This window comes from Musa acuminata, chromosome BXJ1-11 (genome assembly GCF_036884655.1).
Source record: "Musa acuminata AAA Group cultivar baxijiao chromosome BXJ1-11, Cavendish_Baxijiao_AAA, whole genome shotgun sequence".
In the NCBI taxonomy this organism is placed as follows: Eukaryota; Viridiplantae; Streptophyta; class Magnoliopsida; order Zingiberales; family Musaceae; genus Musa; species Musa acuminata.
Window position 1 is genome coordinate 5,691,061 of NC_088337.1, and position 22,801 is coordinate 5,713,861.

A 22,801-nucleotide genomic window follows, 5' to 3' on the forward strand; every position below is an offset into this window, starting at 1 on the left:
TGTCGCCTAAATGAAATCACAGCCGCAGATTTCCAGATGCTTCTCCTGTTGATCCCCGGTGTCAGCTTACGCCTTCATGACGCGTCTCGGCTACCCGACCATAAACAGCAAACTAAAAGCTAGTCAATCTCAATCGAACACGTTTGCAATAACGGCCAAGTTTCATGCGTTTATTGGAAAGCGCCACTGCGTATGAGTGAGAGCCGGTAGGTTCGGATAACCGAGCCACGATCCGAAGCTTCTCGAACCTTGGTTTGTGAGAACGAAGCGGGAGCTCGAGCCTCCTTCGATCTCTCACTCTTGCCGAGGCAGGTTGAGAGGGCGTCTCTCCCGTCTAACGATTGTGGTGTCCTGCCCCCGATCTCGAGCGCCCATCTGGCACCGATCGACTCTGGTCGCCTCGAGCTCGGATCTCGGAGAAGAACCACCCGGAACTGCGGTGGGTCGCAGTAGGTGTTGAGCTGAGTTATGTGGTAAGAGGTCGTGTTCGGATTTGCGATTTTTGGTTTTCCGTTTTTGCATTAAGTAGATTGTGGCTTGTAGATTTTGGAATTGGTTTTGTGACTGATGATTAGAGGCCGAGATCGATAATGCGTGCGGTGATATAATTGTTACTCTTTTCCTCTTAACGTGTTAGGGTTTTGTTTTGTCGATTGTTTTGGTTGATGGATCATGCTGTAAGACGAGTGGAGTAGCGCTTTTCTGGTGGTCAGTCGAGCGGAATATGGCGCAGAGTAATTGGGAAGCTGATAAGATGTTCGTACATTGCGATTAAGATACTTATATTTTGTACTTCTACTGGAGTAGTATTCTCTTCTTACTTGGCTTTTTGTTTTTTCTTTTTTTTATTTCTCGTACTGTAGGCTTGATGTCTATATTTATGATTATTTGATGAAGAGAAATCTGCAAACCACTGCAAAAGCTTTCATGGCTGAAGGGAAGGTTGCAGCTGATCCAGTAGGTAATGGAATTCCCTTTTTGGTTCCTTTCTAGATGTTCTATGTGATATAAGGTTCTTGGTATGTTTGCTGATAATATTCTGGCATATTCAATTTGGGATATCATTCATAGAGTACAACAAATTATCTGACCGGAGACAGAGCAGCCAAAATTCTTTTACCAAATGCTTCTTTTTAACTAGGAGAACTAAAGAATCTTAGTCACCTGACATAGCTTGTGATTATTAGTTGTTGCCCATCAGTTCTGACAGTCAAATTTGTTGAGCCGGTTTAAGAATTGGCCTAGGCCACATTTTTTCCGGATCAGGAGGACCTACAAGTCCCTGATCATGTAGCGACATTGCCAGGATGTGAGAGAACCAAAATTTATCCTGCTGAGTTCCACCCTGATGCTCAAGTCATATTATTATTGAAGACCAACAAAAGATGATGGTCTTACTGAATTAATTACTGCACAACTTATTCCTACTTTTATATGAATTTTTTCTGCCTAAATGATGATAGGTCAAGTGTGCCGCCTATTTAGTTAAGTGATGATAGGTCTAGTATGCCACGAGTCCAAATGAAGGTTACCACCATGTCTAGTTGTGGTTATAGTGGATGTGTTGGCAAGAAAATGGGATTGGATTTCCTTGTGACCATGTCTCAATGTGGTCATTGTGGATGTGTTGGCAAGAAGACATTACTGGATTTCATTGACCATGTCTCAATGTGGTCATAGTGGATGAGTGGCAAGAAGACGGGATTGCATTTCATTGTGCATCCCTGACACTTCCTATGTTTTCTAAAGCTCTACAACATAAGTAATCTACTAGCATTTGATGTGGATATTATCTCCCTTCTTTTACCTTATACCTGTATTATCGTCTCTTTACATTAATACTGTTTTCGGAAAGGGTAGCTAGAATGCAAATGAATGATATTTATCCTTGGATCTGATTTTCAGAATAGATTCATCATTCCAATTTCTTCTGCTTTTTTCACATTTCCAGATGACATAGTTTCTGCTGTATAAATTTCTGCCTAATTAGATCTTTTGAGGAGTCACTTTGTTTTTAATTTGATGGAATAGCTTCAACTCATAAATATTAGCTATAATTCTGGAAATTATTATATGTCAAAGAAAACTTATTAAGAAAGTCATGACTTTTGGCTTCATTTCACAGCAATTGATGCTCCTGGAGGATTTCTGTTTGAATGGTGGTCAGTCTTTTGGGATATCTTCATTGCAAGGACAAATGACAAGCATTCTGAAGTTGCAGCAGCATATATAGAGGTAAAATCGTCACAATCCTTGTCCTCATTTTTTTCCCTTTATCACTTTTCTGAGTAGTCATTCCTGAACATTTTTTTGTCTGATAGGCTCAACAAATCAAAGCAAGGGAACATCAGCAACAGTTACAGATGCAACAGTTACAATTGATGCAACAGCGACATGCTCAGTTGCAGAGAAATAATCCTACTCATCCTTCGCTTATGAGTCCTGTAAATGCTGTAAATTCTGATGGCATTTTAGGACCTTCAACTGCTAGTGTCTTGGCTGCCAAGATGTATGAAGAACGTATGAAGCACCCACACTCAATGGATACTGAGACATCCTCGCAGCTTCTCGATCCTAATAGGATGGCCCTTCCTAAGTCCGCAACCACTCACGCTGGGTAAAATCTGTTTATTTCTCTTTGATATTGAGACCTGCCACTGCACCTATTAAAGTTCATTCAATTGTTTCATCCATTGTTGCAGGCAGTTAATCCAAGGTAATCCAGGGAGTATCTCTGCAACATTGCAGCAAATTCAAGCTCGAAATCAACAGACAGCTGTAACTTAGTGCACTTTTTTTTATGTTTTGTATCTTCAATGTTTTATATTTAGATATCTTGCTTTATCATAGACTTGATCGATCTGTTTTATTCTCATGTATTATATTTATGATAGGACATTAAGATGGAGGGTAATTTGAATATGCCTCAAAGAACTTTGCCCATGGATCCATCCTCGATATATGGACAGGGCCTTATACAGTCAAAGTCTGCATTAAATGTTGCAGGTAAGTGAATGTTTACCATGACTTTTTGTAACTAGTATTTCTGTAACCATCTGGATATTTACTTGAGAGGAAAAGAATGGTCAAATCTCCATTAAATTTCACAAGTTACTGTTAGATTTTGTAATTTTGTTTATATAATTGTTTACTTAGATACTGTATTCTGTCCTAGTTTAACAAGATTGGAAGTAATGACATATCAGGATCATTATGGATTAGTATCCTATACTTGTATTTATGCTTCACGTAGGACTGGGCGAGTCTTTGTGCTGCAACAATGAGCTCTCACTGAGGTTTTTTTTTTGTGTGTGTATGTGTGTGTTTCATAGAAACAGCTTTACCTTGTTATTTGAAAGTCAAGGGAAGTGATCATTCTAAGTTTTTGATTTTATCCTTTGAGATAATTTCCTATCTGTTTCTGTCTTCTGATGATCGCATTCTTTTCATGATTCTTGACTTTATATGAAGAATTATGTATTTCAAGGGTCTGGTGCCTTTGGAAGTGCAAGGCTGTCAAGACATACGTTTTGGTGAATTTGATTTTTTATGACTTATACGAGATTAGGTGCTAAATGACTTTTTGCCTATACAGGACTGAACCAAGGTGTCAGTGGTTTTCCATTGAAGGGTTGGCCTCTAACAGTGAGTAGTTTTTCAGAGTGTTAAGATTTCTGTAATTTCATCTTGTTGTACTTATCTATGTTGACTTGTTTCTATTACATATTCATGCACAGGGTATCGACCAGCTTCGGCCCAATTTAGGTCCTCAAGTGCAGAAGCCTGTTATATCTGCACCAGCTCAGTTTCAGCTTATGTCACCACAGCAACAGCAACAGTTCCTAGCACAAGCACAAGTACAGGGCAATCTTGGTAGTTCTTCTAGCTCTGGAGATATGGATCCTCAACGATTTAGGACATTGCCTAGGGGTAGTTTAAGTGGTAAAGAGGGCCAACCCACTGGAACTGATGGGTCAATAGGTTCTTTGATTCAGTCAACCTCACCAAAGATCAGACAGGATCAAGCTGAATACATAATGAAGGTTAGTTTTTCCAACTTGTAATCACACAGAGATTATTTCAAGCTTCTCATTGCATACTATTTAATACTACTTGGAACAAGAATATTCAGTTACATATATTTGGCTATTTGTCTGTCAATGAACATGGATAATATATTTGTTCTTTTAATTGAGCAGGAGGGAGACTTTTGTATGTTTTATGTGCATCCTTTGGTTCTTGCCATTGTTTTAGTTATCATGACACGATATTCGGTATTAGCAGACAGGATTTTTGGACATAGTAATGCAGGTCGCTGAAGCATATGCATATCTTACATTATAGTTTGTAATGCGTAAAATTTAAAATACAACCAAGAATTCCAATCTCAGAAGTACAATAAATTAAATGTTCTTTTCTTTTTCTTTTTCATTTTGTCAAAGGACAGATGGGTCAAGGATTAAAACCTCTGTTCAAGATCAATAACAAACGTTGGTTGGGCCAGTACTTTACCACAAGGATGAGCTTGTGTCAACCTGTACCTATTTGGCCCTTTTAACCTCTAGTAAATCTTGTCTTCTTTTTTTTTATCCCTCAATGTTAAACCAAAATGCATTTAGGATCTACTAAAGTCCGTATGTTAAAAATACATACATAAAAAAATTCTAAAAATGCATGAAGTTAGAACATTATACATGTATGACTAATAAATCATAAACATATTATTGAAAAACTTATAGATACATGAATTTTAGAGCTATATGAGCCATGCGTTATTAATGACTACTGCCACCAAAAGCAATGGCATGTTGGATCAGAGGTGTCTAGGTCCACAAGGTGAATCAGTTGGTGATAAGTATTATAATTATAAAGAACTCCCATGATATTACTTTGAAACATTCAATCTGGCAATAGTTATGATATCTTGTTCGTTATGTCTAATTTATATCAGTGTTGCAAGGTAAGTAGGGCTATGCAACAATTGATGTAGAACTAGTGTTGAGTGGTGAGACCATGAGGGCTATGAACCATTTGAAGCAAAGTCACAAATTAGGACCAATTATAGATAACATATCATAGCCCTGAATTATGTTCTGGTTGTATGGTTATAACTATGAAAATTCTTATCTAACTCGATTACAACTAAGCTCTTTTCATCTTCTCAAAGTCTTAAGTTGCTTCTCCTTGCCGTGGTGTTTTTCATCCATGACCTATTTTTCATTCGTGTCGTTATCATCATTTAGGTGGCATGACTACATGAGGGAAGTATTGCTCTTCACAAGGTTCATCGTTCTACGGTATATCGCCCTGTACGGGTGGTACATACTAGTTCGACAAGGGATCAGTATGTGGACTACCCTGTACCGGGTGGTATATACTTAAAAGCTCTATATCACTCGATACAGGCCTGTATCGCTTGGTAACAATCAAAATTCGACGGTTACTGACTTGTATCGTTCGGTAATGGTCGGCTCTTTCGTTCCTCTCTTTCATCCTTTTTCACTCTCTCAAACTCTTATACTCTCCGAATCTCTTTCTCACTCATTTTTTTTCAAAATTCTCACATTTGCACTCTCTTAAAATTTCACAAAGCTGCGATTTATGGATTAAATCAAGTTTTGGAGGCTAATTATGGAGGATTAACACCTAAGTTAGAGAAAGAACTTTCTAATCAAAGGTATATAGAATCGTAGACAACTTCTCAATCGCATTCAACAACCCACTTGGTCCGAAGATATGGCAATGACATGGACAGTAATGCCTCGATCGACAATGGTGTCGACACTGGGAAGTCAATGGTCTCATCTACACAATTTGAAAGTGGTGCATAGATCGAGAAGTAGTATTTTATGCATGCCATCCAAACTCAGATCATGGAGCTCGACGTGATAGTTGGCCATTCATCTTTAAGCAGCGGTAATAGTTGGTCATTCTTCTTCGAGTAGCAGTACGGTGATCGATCTTATGATACAGAGCAACAAATAAGTGGTGAAAATAGAAGTTTTGACATTCTTCATGCTCCGCACCAATAAATGCAACAATTGTACTTACCTTCGGAGTCGCCTCGAACACCTGTGATTCACAACGATCAAACTATGACCATAACCACATTGATGCACCAATGGCATACGGTGTATTGATATACTATGTCGTGAGATCAATTTCAGGATTGGGACTATGTATCGATATACTATATACAGTGTAGCAATATATTGATCACACGTGTATCGATATATTATGTCGTGGGTTCAATTTCAGGATTGGGACGGTGTATCGATATACTATATACAGTGTACCAATATATTGATCACACGTGTGATCCCACAACCAATTATAGTATATCTGTATACTATGTCGGTATGGAGCGGTATATACCATACTGCTGGCCAGCCGGTACATCGGTTCGGACTGGTAAGGCGAACCTTGGTTCTCCAGGCCATTCTCTTTTGTGTCTATCTGTTAGGAAAACAGGACCGTAACCTTGCCACCATTGTCAATGGACATGACAGTATCTGTCTCACTGTCATCTTTTTGGACCTCATGCAGATTGGAATCAAATGATGATCTTATCTTTATAAAGGAAACCAGAGGCCAGTTTCATAAGGAGTGGCTTCATGGACTTGCGGTGCTCACCTTAGGTGCTATTTATTGAAGTCATTGAGCCACAACTGAAGCAAGGCACAAGATTAAAGCATTGATGGCATCACTCAGGTGCATCTTTAACAACACTGAATGCAACCGGTACTTGAAATAGGACTCAAATTAAGAACATGGATCGTAAACTGAAATAAGACACCAAGGGCTGTCTGCATTAACAACTGAAAATAAAGATGAAAATTATCCTGTTGAAGATAAATGACTCCCGTTGTTCTCAACCTAAACTCATTTAAGATCCATCTTAAACCAAACTGTTTTATCCTTTCCTATCAATAATGAATTCCTAGATATTTCTGTTTTTTGCCCCAGATTCCGTTTGCTCTCAGCAGTCCTTATAAGCCCTATATTGGAGTGTCAACATGTATCAACTTTTGTTAATGCAGACATGAAATGTACATTATAGATTTGCCTTAAAGACCAAATCTGATGATATTTATAAGTTCTAATCAAACCAAACATTTCTTTGGCAGTCCTGTTCTCAAATTCAAACATAATTCATAAAACATCTGGTATATCTATTATGCAAGAGGTACAATCTAATAAAGTGTTTCATATAAGACCATGTTTACTTGAATAAGGTGGTTGATCAATCTGAACCATGTTTCAAAGTTTTTCTGTGTCATTGCATTCCATTCTTCCTTGTTTCTACAAAACGGAATCTTGAAACTTCAAATATAGTATTATAAGAAAATATATCATATATAACCAGCCCCTGTTGGCTTCTTTCCATCCTACAAGGACACCTCCTGGAGTGTCCTATGATTGACACTAGAAGAAAATCCGACTAACTGAAAATCACATTGTTATCTGTGGAGGGTGTTCTTTTTTTTTTTTCTCTTCTTTTCTTTTCCGTTTGAGAAGCCTAGTGGTTTTACTACAGTTATTCTGACATAAAAGATATATGTTCAAGTGTCGTGTTATTATTGCATCAGATATATTATTTTTCACCATTTCTTTGGAAACTGTTGCTTTTAATGGTTTCTTTCTCGTAGCTCATGTTGATAACTGCAGATAGATGTCTTCCCCTTTCTGCCTTGTTGCTTGTCTGGTACTTTATGAATTTAGATAAAGATTGTGCAGATGCAGCAGTCCTCATCTCAGAAGCCACAGGAACATCTTCAGCAGCAACAACAGTTAGAGCAAGTAATAAAGAACCACTTTTGCAACTCCCTTATTTTATGTTTTCAACTATCTCATCATCAAATGACCTCAACCAATCCGTTTGTGTTCTTTCTGTTTTTTGGAGTGATGAAAATATATTTTCTGACAATTCTTAACTGTGATATCCAGAACAATAGGAAAAGGAAACAACCTTCTTCATCTGGGGCTGCCAACAGTACTGGCACTGGAAACACTCTGGGTCATTCTCCCAACTCTCCTTCATCAACACCATTTACCCATACAATTGGTGATAGGGTGGGGATGGCTGGAAACTTGCACCATGTTAGCAGTATGCCAAAAAGTTCAATGATGTATGGTGCTGATGGACCAGGGCTTGCTTCGTCTTCAAATCAGATGGTATCAATTTCAATTTTCTTTCTCTTTTTCTTTCTTTTTGATCTTAAAGTTATAAGAGGAATCTATTGCAATTAACCCCATGTTGGTTTAAAATTTTGTATAGGATGATCTGGAGAACTTTGGGGATGTTGCTTCTTTGGAAGATAATGTAGAGTCATTTTTATCGCATGTTGACGGAGATGCAAGGGACATATTTGCTGCATTAAAAAAAGGCCCTTCTGATCAAAATCAAGGGTCTTCAAAAGGTATACATGACAGTGCTGTTTGTTTTATACTACAAAAATGATCCTGAATATGCTTAAACTTTCTGTCCAGGTTTTACATTCACTGAAGTCAATTGTATTCGCACAAGTAACAGTAAGGTTGTCTGCTGTCATTTTTCTTCTGATGGGAAATTCTTGGCCAGTGCTGGACATGAGATGAAGGTATTAAGCATTGGTATTGGAACTAGTTGAACTCATGCAGCATTTATTTGAGAATTCTGGATGCCAAATTGGTGCAATGATATATTATTATTCTCAAAAGGTTAACTGCTAAAAGAGGGATTCCCTAGTATCAAGTTTTAGAGATTCATTAAGCTACAACTGAAACATAGTTTGTTATTGCCACTGGTCTTTTTTATTGTGCATTAGTTGTAAAAAGGAACCAAGATATTATGGGTGTATCTTGAGGTACATCTTTTTTGCTCTTATATTGAAGCACGAGTGGTCATTAAGAGCTAAGACATAAGCATTTTCCTTAGAGCCTTCCACTGGCTTTATATTAATGGTAAATAATTTCATTCTCTAGTTTGTAGAACATGTTTGACCAGTTAGATGTTAAAATTCCTGTACCTGCTGATTGTCATTCTGTTTTTGTGCTTGCAAGTATGGTTCTATGTTTTGCTTGGACCAGTACATGCCAGTCCAGTCTGGCCTGTTGTGTTGGCGTCATGGACTAGTCACGTGCCTCCCAACACTGCATAGTCTCCTCTTAGAAAAAGTTTCATGGCACATGCTGGCGTATCATCTGTTAGTACACTAGCATGTACATGTATTAGACCCATTCCGGTCCAACCTGGGACCAACACAGGTTCAGTACTCATAACATCAAACCATGCTTGCAAGTATTTCTGCCATTTGAATTTATGGTTACTAACTTGCGTTAAGGTTTCTTTATGTAATTTATGTTGATTGCAGTATTGAACTAGTGAAATTTGTCTTATTTAACAATTTATTTGTCATCTTGTAGGCTGTTCTATGGAACATGGATACTTATAAAACAGAGAGTACTCCGGAAGAGCATAGTCTTATCATTACCGATGTTCGTTTTATGCCAAACTCAACTCGACTGGCAACTTCATCTTTTGATCGGCATGTGAAACTCTGGGATGCAACACAAGTAAGGATCTATTCTTTCTGGACTTTAAGCCTTGGCTTGTATCTTTGTTTCATGTGTCCTCTGTTTCATCTTGGGTTTTTATTATATTTAGCTACAACTTTCATCTATGATTTTGTAGCATATACAGAAACCTAGCTGTTCTTTTATGATATCATCCTTGAAACGGGTTTTGCTTCAGGTGCTTTTTGGACAAAACCTAAGCCATGTCTTGTCACTTTTCCCTTTTATTTAGGCTCTTCAAGTTTAATGTTGCAGCTTGGGCTTTTGTAATGAACTTTATTTTGACTGTATTTTTCTTGACTATTATTTTGGATTACAGTATGGCCAACTCTAATATGTGACAATGGCTTCGATTATGATGCAGCTTTGAGGTCTATAGCCTAAAAACTTTTCTCTGATAATTAAGAAGTGGGTAACAGTTAATGCTATATTAACCAAGTTATGATGTACTTATAGTTGGTATCTGGGCAGTCAAGATACTGTATGCTGCATATGTTGTACGTGGAAGCATATGGCACTGTCTGTGGGGGTCAATTGAATATCCAAATTCATATTTGATTCAACATGCATAAAGAAATATATACAATCAATCTTTATGTATCCACTAAACAATAAAAATCTATACAATGGCATTTTTGCTCTTTTAAGAACTTACAATAGTGATAAATCATAGGAACTGTGTATTTCGAAGTGATTAATGTTGTGTTATCATGTACCATTTGTAATGTCATCCAGATAGTAGTAATTGTCATGACAGCACTAAAGAAGAAATCCCTGGATTTTATTTTCTCAACTTATTTTTTCTAATGTTGTCTTGTATTTTTTATTTGTCCAAACTAGCTCCTAAGTTTGTCTAAACTGTACCAGTTTGTTCTGCACACTTGATGGTCCTTTGCTTTTTTCTCTTTTTACTTGCTTTTTCTAAGCATAATTCTCAGTGATAAATCTTCTTTAGAAAGTTTCATTGGTTTGAGCTACCCAATGCATATCTTATTCCTTGTACAAAATCTGCTTCAAGCCAGATTGATTATAAGCTACCTTAACATTATACCTAAATGTTCCGTCTTACCACATTTTTCATTTGATCCTCATATATGTCTGCTTTGTTTGTTGTGAGAGATCTCATTGTTTTGATGTTAGCATACTGATAGAAATTAGAATTAGAGTTCCATTCATGTGATCCTGCCCAATGGAAAACAGAAATAAGACAAAATTGGAGCACCTTTTCTTTTCATTCAACAATCTTATACGAAGTAGCTGATTTTTGCGACCATCTTCATCTCTTTGTAGCCAAATTATTGTTTGCACACTTTTTCGGGGCACAATTCGCAAGTGACATCCCTGGATTTTCATCCAAAGAAGACAGATCTAATGTGCTCTTGTGATGGTAATGGTGAAATTCGATTGTGGGATGTCAGTCAGTACACACTCTCACGTGTTTCGAAGGTTCATATTTATAATTCTTTTCCTGTGTTGTGCTTTATATAAATGTCTATTTTTATAGTGGATGGTACTTGTGTACACTTCAGGGTGGTACAGTACAAGTTAGGTTCCAGCCTAATGTTGGACAACTTCTGGCAGCAGCTGCGGAAAATGTGGTGTCAATTTTTGATGTGGAAACAGATAGAAAGAAACACACATGGCAGGTGTTCTTCTACCAGAGATTAGTAGATTTTAGCATTGTTATGACTTTTATTGAAATGCCAAACTCAAGAATATTGATCTCTGTTGTTTCTGATAACCATCATCTCTGTTTATTTGCAGCTTCACAAAAAGGATGTGCAATCTGTTTGCTGGGACAACACTGGAGAACTCCTGGCATCTGTTAGTCAGGATTGTGTAAAGGTGTGGTCGTTAGCAAAAGGCGAGTGCATTCATGAGCTAAGTTCCAACGGGAACAAGTTCCATTCTTGCATTTTTCATCCAAGCTATGCGAATCTCTTGGTTATCGGCGGGTATCAGGTAGTGGTCTATTTCTCCAACCATTCTTGACAATTCGTTTGTGTTCATGCATTATAGAAGCAAGTGATCTGTTATACAATCGTATCTGACACAGCTTTCTCATCGATCATTGTAGCACTTTGCAGAACTCAAGTCAAAATCTCCTCAATTCTACTACTGATTGTTATTAAATTGCTTAGTATCTGTTGGTTTACAGCCTCCTGTTCTCCTCGTTGACTAGGATCGATCACCATTTACCTGATAACTCATATAGGATTTGAGAGTCGATTTATATCTTGTTTGTGGTGTCCTCTTCTTCATTCACTGACATGCGAACTAACTGCAGACTTTGGTGCTGTGGAACATGGGAGAGAACCAAACCATGTCAGTCCAAGCGCACGAGGGTTTGATTGCAGCACTGGCAGAGTCACCAGCCGCAGGAATGGTAGCGTCTGCGAGCCACGACAAGTCTGTCAAGTTGTGGAAGTAGGTAATAAAGCATTAGATCGTTACGCCGTCGATTGCAGAAGAAGCAGAAAGGGAACAAATAACGCACGTTACATTTTATTTGGTTGGTCGGTTTGGTTTGGTTTCAGGGGAATAAAATTAGCTTCAGGTGTTTGTGATGGTGTGCTGTAGTAAATGTATGTGACTGGAAGCATTGATATGTCTTGCTTCCAATTTAAGGGTTCTGTCAGACTCTTTGGACGCATGGGAATCGGAGAACAGTTGTTTCATAACCATCTTCTTCTTTTTATTATTATTATTATTATTATTATTGGTATCTCTTGTTCCATAATCTATAGCGATAAACGACATTAGTTCATCCATTGTAAGAAACTAATATTATTTTGATGAGTCTATTAATGTAATAAGATGAGTCTTTTATTACTTTGATGTTAGAAGATGAGTACGTTTAGGAATGGATCATACAAAAAAATTTATGTCGAGATGTATAGGTTTCTGTGATGCTTAAATCAGTATGGGTTTTGGATAATTTGGAGTGAAGTTTAGGACTCTCAGTTAAATGTCGAAAACGGTTATGTTGGTTAAATGTCCGAAAACGATTATGTGCTTCCTTCTTCCTTACACCATAGATATGATTATGGTGTCAAACTCGAAAAACATGCTTCTTCCTTCTACCATAGATATGATCATATAGTGTCAAACTGGAAAAACATGCTTCTTCCTTCTACCATAGATATGTGCTTCCTTCGTCCTTCGACCATAGATATGATAATAGTAGTTTAGTCAATTTCTTGCATGACCGACACTGCTAGACTAAACCAGTGGCCACGTCATCTAAATGGCAATAAGTTGTCAGCCGCTTGGTGGTGGTGCGGTGTCGGCCGAACAGAGACGAGGTATCGGGCTATGTGGTGGTAAGGTGCAGCAGTCTTGCTCGTGACATCATATCCTCGTATTGTTTGACCCTCATCATGTCTCGATGAATTCATGTTCGGCAGCGTGATTCAACTTATGTTAGACTCCGAATTTAACCACTTAGTGATTGGAATAACGCTTTATGCCTATCCATTTATGTTATCATCAGTGCTTTGAGTCGATTTGATCGTATTATCATCCGAATAATACTTTAGGTTAACTTGGCCGCATTACTATTCGAATAATGCTTGGTCATTTCGATCGTGCTATCATTGAAATATGCTTCTAAACCAATTGGCTCGTGTTAATGTTAGGAGATGCTTTTGGGCCAATTCAGCTTATGTTGTTGTTTGAAGATGCTTCTAGGTTGATTCGGCTTGTGTCGTTATCGGGGGATGCTTCTATATCGATTCGGATGCATCATTATCGAAGAACTTTTTATGACCTAATTCAATCATATCATTGTAGAATGACGCTTCTTGGTCAATTTGATCGTATCGTTATAGAGGGATGCTTTATGATCGGATTTAACTGTATCGTCGTCAAGAAAAATATTATGATCGTGTTCGATCACATTAATGCATGACACTTCTTGGCTGATTTGATCATGTTATTCTAGACGGATGCTTTATGTCCAGGTTGGGTGCGTCATTGTAGAAGGACGTTTCATGATCAGGTTTAGTCGTATCGTTATAGAATGTCACTTCATGCACGAATGATCATGTCATCATCGAGGGACACTTTATAACCAGGTTTAATCGCATTGTTGTTGTTATTGTAAAATGATGCTTCTTGGCTAATTCGACCATGTCATTATAGAGGGATACTTCATAGTCATATTTGATTGCATCATCATCTAAGAACGTTTATGGTTGGGTTTAGTTGCATTGTTGTAGAAGGATGCTGCTTCATAGCCAAGTTTGGTCGTGTCATCATCAAGGGATACTTTATGATCAAGTTCAACTGTGTTGTTGTAGAATGATATTTTTTTTATTGACTCGATCTCGTCTCTATAGAGGGGCACTTCATGATCGGGTTTGACGATGTCATCATCTAAGGATGCGTTATGGTCGGGTTTAGTTGAGTAGAGCATTCTTCTTGGCCAATTCGGCCATGTCATTGTCGAGAGTTACATCTTTGGGCAATTTGACTAGATTGGTATAAAGAGTTATCTTTTCAAGTGATTTAATCATGTAAATGTCAGAAGACACCTATTTAGGTGGTTCAATCGTGCTAAAGTCTAGAGTCACCTATTTAAATAATTTGATCATATTGGTGTCGAGATTCATTTCTTTAGACGATTCGATCACGTTAGTATTAAAAATTATCATTTCAAGCAATTCGATCATTTCAAAAAGGTTAGGAGCCACCTTTTTTTTGATAAGAATTATCATTTCAAGCAATTCGACCGCGTTGAAATTATCATTTTAAGTAATTTGACCTTGCTAGTGATAAGAATTACCTCTTAAGACGATTCAATAAATTTAGTGTCAAGAGCCAATCTTTTAAACTAGTAAAAAAATTATTGACGTGAGTTTTATCTCGTTAGATATTTTGATCATGTTGGAATCGAAAGACACCTCTTCAAACGATCCAACCATATTGGTGTCGACCATTGAACAGACTCTACCGCGTGAAGCCACCTCTTCGGGCAACTAAATTACGAGTGTCACATTGGGATATCTCAAATTATAGTCGCACGTGGTGACGAAATGGGTGTAAGTTGCAATGGAACCGCAAAGAACTTACTCCTCCGAGAATACCGCCGGTTTTCACAACCACGAAGTGGAAACCCCGTGAACCTGTCGAAACACGCCATTTGGCAAAACCTGCGAATGACACTTGGCGGTTCACGTTAGTTATTGGCGACGAGGGTATCATTGACGCGCAACAACCTCCTCATGCGTTCCTCCCCCCTATAAATACCTCCTCCTCTTCATCATCACCTCCGCACCACCACAAACAAGAAAGCAACAGAATGGCGAGCATCGTCCTCACCGGCGCCATCGCCAGGTTCGTCCCACTCGGATCGGCCATCGCCGGGGGAAGTCCGAGGAGCTCGCGGTTTCTGGTCACCCTTCTCAGGTGCGAGAAAAGTAGTATCCGTTCTGTCTCGTTCGTGTTTATGACTGCGGGGACGGGCTGAAATGAGGAGTTGATGTGTGTGTGTGGCAAAGGGGAATATGGGAGAGGACGCGCCAACGGAGGAGGAGGTGACTTCGGGGCAGGCGAACATGGCGACGGAGAGCCGAGGCATCGCCAGTGCTGCAGCCAGTCAGGTACATTAGTAAATACATCTTCTCGGTTTGGTGTCTCGACTTATATGATTCTTGGATCAACAATAGAGTTGTATAAGTCAGGTGGCAGACATCGGGGACAAAGCATCCCGTGTGGCCCGAGATGCATGGGGATCCGCCAAAGGAACCACCGAGGAGGCGGCGGACTGACTTCGTCTCTAGCAAGGCTCAACAGGCGAAGGAGAGCATCAAAGACAACGTGAATGATTTTAAATGACAAAGCAGGATAACGAAATTGAAAGAGAGGACAGTGAAAATAATGATCGTAAACAAGTAACGATGATGAACAGAATTAAATATTTCATCTTTGAAAACATAGATATCTAAATGTAATTTTCTCAGATGTAAAAATTAAAATTATGCCAATTGATCTGAAAACTATCGATAACAAAATAACTGTCTATGTAATATAAGCAATAATATATTTTTTAGACTGCAATATTGTGACTGAGAGTGTTGTAAGTTCTAACCTAGTTGACCATAAATGGTCAGACGCAGCAAAGCAAACCATTTTCATTAAAAGAAATTGCAGCATGACAATCAAATTAACATCCACTACAAACAAGAAAGACTGTAAATAAACTTCAAATCTGCGCATTGATAGTAACAACAGCGTCGAATTCATGAAAGACAGAAACCACACTGCAGAATGGGCAGGTAAAACATTGTTTAATGAAATGCATCAGACGATGAACATAAATTACTTGACATCATTTAAGTACAACAAAGTTGGAAAACAAGAAAGGAGTGGATCACACTAGAAACTTTGTTCTTTGATTGAACACTACATTTTTCTTCTTTTTTTTTTTTGCTTTTTTTTAATGATATAGATGCATCCATAACATAATGCAGGTAACACCCTCAAATGGGGGGGGAGGGGTGAGCTGGTTTCTACTGACCATTTCATCAAGCAAAAAAAAAGAACAAATGGAACTACTTAAGCGTGGTACTGAGGATATCACACACTTCTCACCGAAATGGAATGAATATGAATCTCTAGATACACATATCGATACCTGTGTTAATTTACCTAACATTCCGGATATACAGCACTTGGTTTGCTATTCGAAACCATCCAATAGTTGCTGATCTTCTGTACCTCTGGTGGATTGCTTTCTGTTGGTACCTCGCTTGCTCTTGCCCTTCTTGGCCTTCATCCGGCGCTTCTTTTCAGTGGCATCAATCCAAGTATAATCTGAGGGTATATGAAAAGGATCGATCTCATCTTTGCAGCTTCGCCCTTCACTGCTATCACTAGACTGCCCACCTCGGCTTCGTTTCACCCATGAATACCATGAACCTGATCCCTCTGTTTCTTTGGCTTTGCTTTCCTGGAAATGAGTTGGGCTGGAAAGTGGAGTCGAAAATTCATCAGATTGCTGGAGCTCTTCAAACTTTGTAAAGGTGATGAGAACCCGAATGGTAGGAACGATGGGAATGGCTAACTGAAATTGTTATAAAAAATATTAAGTTGATGATTGAGAAAGTCAAAACATCATAGATGCAGTATTGAATTGTGAAATTTTGCCCATGAAAATTTGCCATTTTAATCTTTAAATACATCATAGATGCAGCAATGGACTGAAAATTAATGGCTACTTCAATATCCAATTGACTGTTTCCATTCCGTGACCACAAGACAAAGATTTGACAAAATACATGTTATGTCATATTCCATGATCCACAGAGGTGCACCTTGCATCAGAAACAGAAAGGACATAATAAGAGAAATATTATTAGGATAAGCTTTATAAAACATGTCATTGCATGTTAAACTTTCATTAGAGATTCATCCACTAAAGTATTTCACCATTGCAGATCTATAACGAAAAACCTTGGTGACAATTTTTATGATTGACCACTCCATGAGCCCTTCAACAGCACTCACTGCTCCAAAAGGAAAGGCCTTTAAACTTAATAAACTGCTATAGAAACAAAAGCAACAACCACAACAATTCGTGGTGGTGTGAGGAGATAATCTGTTCTTACTATAAACATATCACATCATCTAGCTAAGGGACAAAGACCCAAAAGATTGCACATGACTGAGATCAGCTGAGCACATGAGGGATAAGACAACAAAAAATGAGACAATAAATCACAAGACTAGATTAAAGGCAAATCATATATGTGGAAATTCATGACAGATCATACTGGGAATTTGGTCTACCACGGTTAATGCTTTGAAATTCTCTTGGATTAACTAACTATTTATGTGAACATAAACTGAATTTCAAAGGCTGCAGAAGATATATTACAAAAGATTTATTTGATTTAAGTTCAATCCATAATGTCCAGATCATTGCAAAAAACTCATCACATGCACCTTAAGGGTAAAAATGGCTAGTAGAAAGCCATCAGAAAAGTTTATGATGACACATGATCAAACAAAACAAGTATATTCTCAACAAAATTGCACATTTGCTTCTCAAATTTTCCAACCTGGAGAAATTATATAGAAGTGTCAAGACAGAAATGGTACTTAGCTGGTTCCAACAGTGAAATTAAGGAAAGAAAGATTTACACTTAAAAAGAACTATTGTGAATTTGCACCTAATCCAACTGAACCAAATTTCACAAAACATTGTCATTTACGAGGAACATATCTGAAGAAAACAAAAAGAAAAGAGACTTTATTACCACCAGAGAAATTCTCAAGCTGGAGAAGTGGAAGAAAACAAAATTTTGCTGAGGGAACCCATTCCTCCTTTAGAATAAATATTTTCCTTTTACCAAATAAAACGTCACAATTTCACCAATAAAATGAAAGAAACTATACATTTAGACATGGAGATTGGAGAAGCATTTGAGACAAAACAGTGATTGATAAGGTTGCAGGACATGCACATACCACTGAAACAATAACAAAGCAGTTATAAGACTCGTCTAGTAGGGCCTTTGACCAAACTTAGACTGCTACACTTCCTAATGAAACTGGGATTCTGTAGAACAGTAGAAGTCAGAAGAATCCACCCCAATTAACAAGAATAACACAAAGCTGCAGCAGAATTTGAGATGATCTTTTCACTGAGAACCATTAAAATTGCACAACCAAGATTAAAGCTGAATTCCTCAATAAGGATAACTTAAAACCTTTCGTTAATGGCCAGGTAATGAGAAGTTCAGGATGTCTGACATGGAAAATAAGTACAATATGTCTGAACCATACTTCAGTAGATAATGTGCAGCTAAAAGAAGCATTATCAGCATTACCTGTAAATAGATCTATGAATAAAAAAAAACAAAAACACAAATGCATAAACTATGGCAGCATAACTAGCAAAGCAGGTTTTCCAGTAGAATTAGCAAATACAACTTTTAACAGACAAAAGAGTGAAACCACTAGAGAAGGAAGGCTTACTCTTCGATTTCAAGCAAGTAGAAAGAGTAGTGGTCATACTGACAAAAAAATAATTAGAAAAATTATAAAGAAAAAATTAGAATAGAGTATACATTTGTCGGTTTACCTTGACAGGAAATGTGCCTTGCGGGAGCTTTGTGGTCAAGAGTTCCCTCAGCCTCCTCACAGCTTTGACCTTGTTTGCTAAGATATCGAGTAAAGGAAGAAGCTCATCTGTTTTCAAAGGGAAGTCTGGAGTCAACCACAAAACTGGTCTCACACCCTTCTTGAACTCACTTTCATGTTTATTAGACTCATTTCCGGTCTTCTTCTTACTGCCTTTTTCTTTCCCCTTCTTGATATCTCCCATCTCCTTTGCTGATTCAGATTTATGATGACCATTCTCTGGGCACAACTTCACGTGTTTATTCTTTACATCATCTGCATCCTCACCTCCAGTGTTCTTGGAAGTCCTTTTACTGCTCCAGCCAAACCAGCTTGTCCTCTCTTTGGTTACACCATTGGATTCAGAGTTCTCAACACCTTCCAATGCCCCACTATTCCCCTCAGATTCATCTAAGCCCTGTGAATTATCCATCCTAAGCGCTGAATCTAACTGCATCCTCTCCTCGGGTGTCAATACATCATCAAGCTCCCCATCAAGATCCCCACCATTGGCTATCCTTTCATCATTGTCGACGGTGAATAACTCCTCATCAGTCATAGCACCAGGAACCCTTCTTGATTTCACACTCACCATTACATTTAGCATATCATAGACTTTAGTTTTCCAATTCCCGACCATTTCAGCCCTCTCCTGACGTCGCCAATTCAAGTGAGGAACAAGCTCAGCTTGCGTAACGTCGATACCTGGCCTGTACATATTAGTCTGAGACATCAAAGCAACCTCGTGAGCCACCTCTGCTTCTGTGGGCTTGGCTCCAGCTCCTTCGAGTGCATTTGTGATCTCCTTCTCCTTGTGAGCAAGCACGATTAGAGACCCAGGAGGCAGTGGTGGATGCACATCCTCAGCCGGAGCACCCTGACCAAGAAACAGGAATGTCTGGTCAGAACGCTGGATTCTGAAGCCATCAAATCCGGCCAGCGTCATGTCAGCTCTAAGGTTTGGACCCCGCTTCCATATTCGATAAGTATCAGATGGTGCAATCCTGCTGATGAATGGGATCACTGAGCTTTCGAAGTGGAAGGTGATCTCCATGTAGAAATCCAGGATCCTCTCGATGGAAGAAACAATGCGAGGGAGGCGGCGGCACCACTTGGCCCAAGCGAGGGGCTGGTAGTGGCGGGCGATGATCATAGCGATTGCATCCTCACGGGTGCAAACAGCCTCCTGCAACGCCGACCATCCATGCTCATTCTGAAGGGACCAATCGGCGCCAGCCGACATGAGGATCTCCGCAGAGATGGGGTCGCGCATCCGGACAGCAAGGTGGAGGGGGGTTTCCCGGTGCGGAACGTCACGCCGATCGATGACGGCGGAGACGGCATCAGCCATGAGCTCGCCGGCGAGGGACTCCTCCTCAGTGGTGACCTCCCCAGCCTTGGGGAGGCGCGGGAGCGCCGCGACCATCCGCCGGAGGCCTGCATGATCTCTTCGTGCTACGGCGAGGTGGGCTGGACTGTGGGCGTACTTGGAGAGATCCTCCATCCCAAAATTCCGCAATTCCTCCCTCTCTCCCTTAGAACCATAAGCTGCTCATCTAGCGGAACAAACGCATAAACCACAAACCATACAAAAGGCTCAGCAAAAAAGAGAAACAAAATCATGTCCATACATGGAGAAAGCAACCATGGAAACCCTACCTCAAAAGCGAGCACAGGTCGAAACATGCTTTACCTCTTCCATTCGCCGGAAACCACCGTTCGGCCCCAAAGAGAAGACTGTATCGCCGACAAATATTGCAACTGGGAGAGGAGATCTACGAGCCGAGACCAATCACACGAGTATAGCTCAGATCCATCTGTGAGATAGAATCAAAGAAAGGAAACTCCAAGAACAAAACAATCCAAGGATCTACGGATCGAAGCAACCACCTACTTGCCTTACGGAGAGGGAGAAGTGAGATCTGGGCCGACGAATCAGAGATCTCCGGCGACAGAGGAAATGAGGGGAGTCGATCCCTCTCTCTCTCTCTCTCCCCGATCTGTTGATTGGGATCGATTTGATTTGGAATTGAAACCTCTGGATGAAAACTACGGAAAGAGGTTGGGATTTGGGATGAATCACGAGACTACCATCGTGCTGTCGTGGACCCCACATTTGTTATCCTCTTCCTCCGGAGTGTTTTGGGCCCCACCCGAAAGTTCAAATCCCCATTTTCTCTACCATTTTTATATAAGATTTTTCTCTTTATATATATATATATATATATATATATATATATATATATATATATATATATATATATATATATATATATATAGAGAGAGAGAGAGAGAGACAGATGGGCGGACCGAATCATTCCGTTACTATGTAGAGGACGACGTGATCTATAGTAGACATGACATTTGGGATATGGAATCCCCAGCAATCTAAGATGTTTTTTCTTTCCTAACATAACTTTTCATATTTATTTATTTTAAAAAATAATTTTATTTAAAGGTGATGTTTATTGATAAAATTGATGACTATGCATCTCATACCATAAGAGCCATTCTTTTATAGTAAATTATATTTTCTTATAAAATAATAATAATAATAATATATTATTATTATTATGAATTCTAACTATTTAGGATTGATTACATAAATATTTTATCGTAATTGAAATATATAAAATTTTATAAATTTAATTAAGTTTAAAGTAATTAGATATTTATTTATAATTTGTATTAAGATCTTTTTAAGATTTTCTTCGTCTTTTCTCATGCCATATTTCATACCATTTTAAATGATTCTCACTTATCTTTTTAAGATTTTTTTCGTTTTCTCATGCCATATTTCATACCATTTTAAATGATTCACACTTATCTTATTCAAAACGATATGTAATTCTTCACGAATATAAATATTTTTTTCATCTTTTATGATAATTTTATATATCCATCTCAATATTATTATAACATAAACTTTATATATATATATTGCTTTAACTATTCTCATAAATACATAAGGCACTTTTAAATGCCCTATCTAAAGTATTGTCAACATCAAAAATTTGCTATGATGATCGTTTGCTGATACTTTATATATACATACTGCTAGTTCTTATTGCTTGTATTGAACATTTCTTATCATCACCGCATCATCAGCCACCTCACCACCAACGCATACCCTTCCCACACGCCCGGTCAAAATCCATACGAAGGCGTTCCTCAATACCTCCTTCGAGAATCGACTAGCATGCCAAACCTACGTATGACAATTGCTTGGTACCGTCCTACGCATCCCGAGACGACGATCACACAAAGGTACCAACACGCCCCCTCGAGGATCGGTTGGTACGCCAAGCCTATGTACGATCGACCCTCGTACAGTAGTATAAGAACCCTTGCTCCGCATCTGGCCAGGGGGAAGCAAAAACAAATACCCCCCACCAAGTATTAACTTGATCGTCGGAGGGGCCAACGTCGGTAACCAACCGATTAGGGTCTTATGTGCAGGAAAGCGGAGTTCATCGGGCTACCATCGTCATCCCGACCGAGAGATGCCAACGCACAGCTTCCAGCGCCTCGACCCGAGAGCGTGATCGACTTCGGCAACTAGCTCATCGGTCAAAGACTCTCGACATCTACTCGTGAATTATACTATGCCGACTCATCAGTCATGATATATTTGTTCACCAACATGCTAAATTGTTGAGAGAATTGCCTGCATTAACATGAAAGTTAGAATATGAGTTTGATGTCACCGAAAAGATACCATTAACCGGACAAACTCACCATCATAATAGCAGCACTCTCCTCATCGACCGTCGATACCCCAAATTCCTTGAAAAGAAACTCTCTGTAAGCTGCATTGTCCACAAACACAACGGCAGTAGCCTCTCACGAACTTGACGTGTTGAGGAAGTAGTGTGGGATCCACACGCACACACATGATTCTGTGCATTGCATTTGTTGACGTGAGATAGTGCAGATTTGGTTGTCTCTTATGCCAAAGTGCATGCATAATGCGATGTTGTCAGCGTTAAAAATACTACATTGCATGTGACCGATTAGATCTGGACCCAACCGGTCGATTCTGGTCGCGCGGATCCCCCAGTGCACTCTCCATCATCCTCTCACCGCCACCACCGCTCTCTTTCTCCTCCTCGGTACAGGA

General features: G+C 39.0%; 2 protein-coding genes across 11 annotated transcripts; one reads left to right on the forward strand and one right to left on the reverse strand.

Annotated features, from left to right (window-relative positions):
• Positions 1 to 218: 218 nt before the first annotated feature.
• Positions 219 to 12,280, forward strand: LOC135597028 (transcriptional corepressor LEUNIG_HOMOLOG-like). Of its 3 annotated transcripts, none has more exons than XM_065089416.1 (18): positions 249 to 473; positions 638 to 756; positions 864 to 961; positions 2,126 to 2,235; positions 2,322 to 2,617; positions 2,703 to 2,778; positions 2,895 to 3,006; positions 3,596 to 3,645; positions 3,738 to 4,043; positions 7,729 to 7,800; positions 7,948 to 8,175; positions 8,279 to 8,420; positions 8,491 to 8,600; positions 9,406 to 9,555; positions 10,846 to 11,001; positions 11,085 to 11,201; positions 11,320 to 11,517; positions 11,843 to 12,280. In XM_065089416.1, exons 2-18 carry the CDS (start codon positions 725 to 727, stop codon positions 11,984 to 11,986), a joined length of 2,397 nt encoding a protein of 798 aa, XP_064945488.1. In that variant the 5' UTR covers positions 249 to 473; positions 638 to 724; the 3' UTR covers positions 11,987 to 12,280. The 3 variants fall into 3 exon arrangements, with proteins under 3 accessions (XP_064945491.1, XP_064945488.1, XP_064945490.1); XM_065089418.1 differs by having other exon boundaries at positions 250 to 473; positions 7,738 to 7,800; XM_065089419.1 differs by lacking the exon at positions 7,729 to 7,800 and having other exon boundaries at positions 219 to 473.
• A 3,743-nt stretch (positions 12,281 to 16,023) lies between these two features.
• LOC103970585 (uncharacterized) lies at positions 16,024 to 20,728 on the reverse strand. Of its 8 annotated transcripts, none has more exons than XM_065089425.1 (4): positions 20,580 to 20,728; positions 20,375 to 20,456; positions 18,644 to 20,237; positions 16,024 to 16,621 (listed from the first exon to the last, which is right to left on the reverse strand). In XM_065089425.1, the coding sequence occupies exons 3-4, from the start codon at positions 20,183 to 20,185 to the stop codon at positions 16,238 to 16,240; spliced, it is 1,926 nt and encodes a 641-aa protein (XP_064945497.1). In that variant the 5' UTR covers positions 20,186 to 20,237; positions 20,375 to 20,456; positions 20,580 to 20,728; the 3' UTR covers positions 16,024 to 16,237. The 8 variants fall into 8 exon arrangements, with proteins under 8 accessions (XP_064945497.1, XP_064945496.1, XP_009382688.2 ...); XM_065089424.1 differs by having other exon boundaries at positions 20,341 to 20,456; XM_009384413.3 differs by having other exon boundaries at positions 20,576 to 20,723.
• Between the last annotated feature and the right edge of the window lie 2,073 nt (positions 20,729 to 22,801).